At 40.1% G+C, this 6,482-nt stretch overlaps 1 protein-coding gene across 4 annotated transcripts; it reads right to left on the bottom strand.

Moving 5' to 3' along the window:
- Positions 1 to 1,660: 1,660 nt before the first annotated feature.
- On the bottom strand, positions 1,661 to 5,874 carry LOC108939462 (catechol O-methyltransferase domain-containing protein 1). 4 transcript variants are annotated; one of them, XM_018760826.1, is made up of 7 exons: positions 5,709 to 5,874; positions 4,470 to 4,603; positions 3,987 to 4,092; positions 3,353 to 3,471; positions 2,466 to 2,520; positions 2,246 to 2,379; positions 1,661 to 1,986 (listed from the first exon to the last, which is right to left on the bottom strand). In XM_018760826.1, exons 2-7 carry the CDS (start codon positions 4,575 to 4,577, stop codon positions 1,834 to 1,836), a joined length of 675 nt encoding a protein of 224 aa, XP_018616342.1. In that variant the 5' UTR covers positions 4,578 to 4,603; positions 5,709 to 5,874; the 3' UTR covers positions 1,661 to 1,833. The 4 variants fall into 4 exon arrangements, with proteins under 4 accessions (XP_018616342.1, XP_029104488.1, XP_029104487.1 ...); XM_029248655.1 differs by having other exon boundaries at positions 5,586 to 5,791; XM_029248654.1 differs by lacking the exon at positions 5,709 to 5,874 and adding an exon at positions 4,737 to 4,764.
- Between the last annotated feature and the right edge of the window lie 608 nt (positions 5,875 to 6,482).

The following is a 6,482-nucleotide window of genomic DNA, read 5'->3' as shown; positions in this document are numbered from 1 at the left end:
TGAAACTGTATCCTGCTCAAGGGGGGTGCGGTGGCGCAGTGGGTTGGACCACAGTCCTGCTCTTCGGTGGGTCTGGGGTTCGAGTCCCGCTTGGGGTGCCTTGTGACAGACTGGCGTCCCGTCCTGGGTGTGTCCCCTCCTCCTTCCAGCCTTGCGCCGAGTTAGGCTCCGGTTCCCCGTGACCCCATATGGGACAAGCGGTTCTGAAAATGTGTGTGTGTGTGTGTGTGTGTGTGTGTGTGTGTGTGTGTGTGTGTGTGTATCCTGCTCACACATTGAGGGTAATATGGACTAGGTCTGGTCTTGATGTCCAAGCATCTAGCAGAAGTGTTTGACTAAATCAGTCCAATTGATCAGTATGCAGGCTTCGCAAAATATCTTCCCTGAAGTTTTTAAACATACATTGATAAAGTTGAAGTATGTAAAAAAGGACATGAACCACACCAAAGTGTTGGCACTGCTGTTTTCTGGTGAGGTACCGGACAACATCTGGTATGGTAGGGAGTGTATCTTTTACACTATTGAAAGATTTTGGTGTCTTAAAAGGCAAAATTATTGGAATAAATTGAGCAGAAATGTTTGCAAACTGGTGAGCTGCAGTACAGTTTCCATATAGAAACTTGAATGCTTTTTATGTGGTGCTGCAGTGTTTACTGACTTTATCATATGGAACAGTGGTCCACGTGACAACATGATTTTTGAGATCTGTGGAACTCATTTTTTCCCCCCCTCCTCATTGAAATGATTTGAAACCTTTAACTTTCCATATCATCACTTTCCAAAAGATGAGGTCCTATCTAACTGCTCAGTCACTCAGTTTTTGGTTACATGTTAACTAATTCTTGGCTTTTATGTAGAACTGACCACCTGAAGAGACAGTGATCAGGTAAATAGAGAACACTGAAATTGACATCTCATCTGTTAAATGATCAATTGGTCAAGAGCAACATGGTAGGTAAAGATTAAAAATGATTTTCATAGAAGACATGTAAAAACTTTAACACTGATAATCATAGTACAATTGATGAAATACGCAAATTATCATAGCAGAACTGAGAGTAAGACAAAATAAGATGGATTAGAAAGGACAGTTTAATTATTCATCAAGATCATCAGGAGAAACCATTTTAAAGAAATGTATTTCAGCCTTGTTTAGGTTACAGATGGTTGCCCTGATCGCCACTTCCTCCTGAAAGATTAACCACTACAAGACTCAAAAAGAGAGCCTACCTCATGTCCCATAGTGCTAAAATGTCTTGACAGTATTAAATCATACATTGTCCTTGGAAGATGAACCAGAAAAATGAATGTGTAGTGTGAGTAAACTGAGAGAAACAATGTTTTGTGTGCATGCAATAGAGGATTTTTTCTCCATTCTAAATTACTAGAAGGCATTTTAGTAATAACTGGCCTGCTGTTATTTACAGTTTAAGCCTATGGTTTACATGGGTATGTAAACCATATAATGGAAAAGGTCATGAAAGTTTATGGACAGTGGAAGGAACTATATTTTTTCTGGCTTGAGCAGATTCTGACAAATTTACATTTATTCACTTAATAGATGCTTTTCTCCAAAGCAACTTACAATGGATACTATGTAGTGTTACTAGCCCACAAACCTTATCCACCAAGGTGACTTGCACTGCTAGAGACACTGCTCACAATGGGTCACTCATCCATATATCAGTGAAACACACTCTCTCTGTGACACTCACACACAAATTATCATACAGAATATTAAAAAGGATACATCTTATTCAGGTATTGAATGGAAAAACTGATTTCATGTTGCTGGAATGGAGATTCCCCACCCGATTTTCACTGTAGCCTGATTTATAACTTAAAAGCCAAAGTTAAACCATCTCCCACAGTGAGCATGCTCACATTAACCCTAACATCTTTATGTATTTTCTTGTTCAGTTTATCAAGGGCCTGGGTGTCTAAATCATCCTTTGCTGGGTTAATAACTCTGCCGCTCCAAAGAACCTGAAAGACAAAGTGAAATAATTTTATCATTATAATGATTTGTGACACAATGGAATAACTGCTGCTAGTTGCCAAGAATAGAAAATAAGGTGGTTCCTCTGTTGCAAAAGTTAAAGCATGACTACCATGTTGTACTATAACCTTGATGTGTAGTTTTATACACTGGGGAATAAAGCTAAACTAAAACAGTGACTTAAAAAAAGTCACTGATGTCCAGGACTGCACAGTTTCTTTTAATCAACTGATATGGGATACTCACATTATCGATGGCTATGATCCCTCCTTTCCGGATAAGCTGAAGGGACTTCTCATAATAGTAATCATAATTTATTTTGTCAGCATCGATGAAGATGAAGTCAAAAGTTTCAGCTTCGCCAGCTTCTAGGAGATCATCTGCTCAATGAGCACCAAAGAATGAGTCTAGTAGAACAGTGCACATAATGATTGATTCAGAAAATTTGGATTTATTTGTGAATTACCAAGTGTTTTTAGTGCTGGCTGTATGCGGAGGTCAATTTTGTGGTCAACGCCAGCCTACAAATGATCAAGAGAAATTTCATGAAAATGATGTCCTGTGATGACTGTGAAATATGTTTTGTTTTCTTTCATAATTATAGTGTTGGTTTCCTTACCCAGAAAACAAATGTTCATTGCATTGGTGTAGCCTGAGGTATCATGGAGTCAATGGGTCTGATGCATCGACTTCCTTTATCATTTCTGCATTATCACTAATGTACAAAAGCAGCAACCGCAACACGATTTTGTCTCTGCTGCATGGACATCAGTTATTCCAGTGGATATACAGCGAGTCCTCAACTTATGAACACAACAGAGACTGGAAGTCTATTCTTAACTTGATTTCACTTGGGATAGGGTTTACAGTCTTGGAAAAAACTGGTAATGAAATAAACTCTTAAAGCAGATCTTTCTTGTAATTTTTGGAGAGAAATCTGATAACTGAAATGTGAAAGTGGTTCTAATATACAAATTAATGACACTTTTTGGACTTTCTATAGGATTTGCGACCCATACTGTAAATTTTAGAACACTGCCGTATGTTACCTGGATGCTTAGCGCATTACTGCACAAGAATCTTATCTATCATATGGTGCCTCAACCATACATCATGTGCCCCCAGTTTTAAAACAGTGAGGACCATTTGTAACAACTTTTTCCCCCAGGTTCATGATTCTGTTAGAAGAGCTGATACGGCAAGTCATTTACACTCATTGCAGCAATGCAAGTTGAAACGTAAAACAGGTTTTCTCATCTCACCTATAGTACTGTCATATTGAAGAGGGGGGAAAAAAAACCCATTTGAAATGTTGCTTCAGACAGTAAATCTTGATAAGTAAACTTTGCTTACCTCTGCCCAGAAAGGCTTGCCAATATTGGCATAGTTTTCATTGATGTCGCAGGCCACAATACAACCATCTTCGGGCAATGCCAAGGCTATATTTAGAACATTGTACCCAGTGTACACTCCTGGAACAGACAGTAGTTACTGGCAAATATATGTGTGTGGGGTTCACTCCTGTGTGGAGAAATGCTGGTGGCATCTTTTTTGCTGTTTTGTTATGCTTGTATGTGCCTGAAAGGACACTTGCTAAATAAAGAAGTGGCCATGGGTATGCATGTATTTTTTTTCAAGGAAAAGTATTTTTTCACCTTATGTTTGATGGGAAGTAATGTGACAATGTATCTATCCAGAAAGGCCTCCAAATATACTTAATTTTACTCCTTCTAATGTACCCTACTAGTTATTCCATGTGGCCACTGAATGGACTTCTTGATTTATATTCTGGCAGCAGTCTGTATAAAATCACTGTATCAGCCAAACTGCAGACTGTCCTGGGTGTTCAATCATTTAATTAGACCTGTTTAATATGGTCTGTATAGCATGCTATACTTTTATCAAGAGCAAAGGGTGCAACTGGGTTGTCTGTGTTAGTATTTTCAGAGATTGTCCATGAGAAAGTGAAATGGAGAGCAATACATACCAATCTCAATTGCTTTCTTAGCTTTGATCAGCTTCGCTAGGTTGGCCATGAACTGAGATTGTTCACAAGGAACCATAATGTAGTTATAGGGATTTTCAAATGTCTTCTACAAGAAGTTAGAAAAAACACAGCCTTTAATGGTATGTAGTACTAACTGCTTGTATATATCAATATACATTAGGCCAAAACAAAACCCATCTAATAAATGTGTGCGTGTTAAGTACAATAGCTGTCAGACACCGCTGTCCATAGAGAACAGCAGCAAATTACGATTATACATGGAAAAATCGCCAAACTATATTACCAGTGTGATGTTTAATTTTTGTGAAGAGCCTGCCATCTACTGGCCATATTGTGGTACTTTCCTCAACCATGTCAAATTGCTTATGCATGGGCACGACCAATTTGATGTATTTTTGATCCTCTTAGGTTTTGTCAGCATTGTTAGGACTGGCGTCTTGTCCTAGGAGGTGAAATAATTACCAGTCTGAGCTGCTTCAGCACGGGGTGTTCCCTCATGGAGTGGTTGAGCACATACTGCATCAGGGGGTTGTCTTTAGCACCGGCGCTGTGGCTCTTGAAAATGTTCATGCTGACAGATGAGAGGCAGCTTTTCCCTTGTGAGAAAGAACATGTGTAACGTAGCATATTGTGGTTAAAAAACACAACAAAGTTCTCTAAGGCTTTATTTTAAAGAAGACCTGTCAGTATGGAAAAACTTGACTGTACATGTGATTTAGTTACGTGTACATGTATTGTCATGGGGGCACGGTGGCGCAGCGGGTTTGGCCTGTCTGTGCCTGCCGCTCTCCGCTGGTGGGTCTGGGTTTCGAGTCCCGCTTGGGGTGCCTTGCGACAGACTGGAGTCCCATCCTGGCTGCTGTGTCCCCTCCCCTGGGTACGATAGTTAAACCTTCACCGCTGCGGAGGCCAGGAAAGACGACACTGACTGGCAGTAGCCGGTGACTAGGGCGACGCCCAGCAGTGCATATGGACAAGCCGCGACATGGGCACTTCACGGCAGCGCTTTACTCTGTCCATCGCATGGTTTCCGGATTTCCGGACGGGGACATTTTACCGCCACGTACGGAATATTCTCTCAAATGAACAATCCGACCAAAGGCGGAGCGCCGGTCACCGTTTTATGTGGCGCGTATACTTGAGAGTGTGGGGTAGAGGGGGGTGGCGTTTGTCAGGTGATCGTTGTTGTGTGTTCTTGGTAAATAGACAAAAATGACTAATCCATTAGTAAAATATGAACGTTTCTACTAGCGCCATTAAACCAGCCTACTAATTAATTTTCTTTTCGTGTAAGGTGTATAAACGCCGCGAATATCGGGGAAATAGAATACAGACTTTAAAATCGGAAGTAAGTACTACGCACGCTAGTTTATTTATCTAACTTCTAAGTACTCACACTGACTGACTAATTTTTCTGGTTCATCTTCCAGGACAACATTACATATAACTAAAATATACAAACGATTTAGCCACAAAGTATGACTTCTTAATATCGTCAAATGGCACTCGTAATCGTGGCGTGTAGTCGTGAGTCCCGGCGACGTGTAAACTAAGTCCATTAATTAATTATATACTCACTGCACAAGACACACAAGCGGCGCGCTGCTGAATTACCAGTTTTTCTCCAGTCACTGGACGCCGTCACCACCCACCGTAAAATGGCTCCGAAAGGCGAAATGAAACGGCAAAATGAGTAAGTACCTTGCTCAAGGGTACTACAGCCGGAGGTGGGAATCGAACCTGAGACCTTGGTTCTGAAGGCAGTGCAGTAGCTGTAACTACTACACTACCAGTTGTCCCCTAAAACACTCCTCCCAGGTGTCCTTCAAACTCTCCAGTTGTCTGTATTAGTCAAAATGGCAATGCGATTGTGAAGGACAGTTGTGACGTTAGTGGGCAGAACCCTGTAACGATTGCGGTACTGCTTGTTCCTGCTTTGTCATGGCAGAGTGAAAAGGGTAGTTAGGCTCATTTATAGCCTTGCTGCGTTATAATAGATGGCCCTTAATTACTTACGTTATACTTGCAGTATGCATCACCTTTGTTATAGTCATATAAACATGATTGATAGTATTAAACTGCAATTTCCCAGTACTACTTATGAACTTTTAAAGTTACTCAAGTTGCTGAAGGAAATATGGAATTCAACTTTGAAGTAGTAATTAAATGAAAATCAAAGGTGCCATTTAAAACACTTGCTGAAAGATGAACACTCAGTCTTTACTTGCTGTTTTTTTTTTTTTAAGTCACATGGTAGTGATCTAGCAAGCAAAGTTATTGCTTGGATGTTAATCTATGCATCAGATGCATTAACCCCTAATATAAAATGTTGAGTTGATCAGAATATTTCTTGATGCCCTTACAAGTGGAATTATCCATTACAAGTTAAAGCGTGAAAAAAGTTGAAATTTAACAGATAGTTTATTTAAAAAAACTGAAGCTGTTTACCTGTATGTATTGTAATCTGTTAATCCT

This window comes from Scleropages formosus, chromosome 24, assembly GCF_900964775.1.
Source record: "Scleropages formosus chromosome 24, fSclFor1.1, whole genome shotgun sequence".
Taxonomy (NCBI): Eukaryota; Metazoa; Chordata; class Actinopteri; order Osteoglossiformes; family Osteoglossidae; genus Scleropages; species Scleropages formosus.
The sequence above is the reverse complement of the archived record's forward strand: the minus strand, read 5'-3'. Positions and strand labels throughout refer to the sequence as shown.

Coding starts and splice junctions, on each gene's coding strand:
- LOC108939462 (XM_018760825.1), bottom strand. CDS start 4,634: ATGCTACGTTACACATGTTCTTTCTCACAAGGGAAAAGCTGCCTCTCA. Junction 4,093..4,469: donor TGCTGAAGCAGCTCAGACTG/GTAATTATTTCA, acceptor AACTTCTTGTAG/AAGACATTTGAAAATCCCTA. Junction 2,521..3,352: donor GCAAGCCTTTCTGGGCAGAG/GTAAGCAAAGTT, acceptor GATCATTTGTAG/GCTGGCGTTGACCACAAAAT.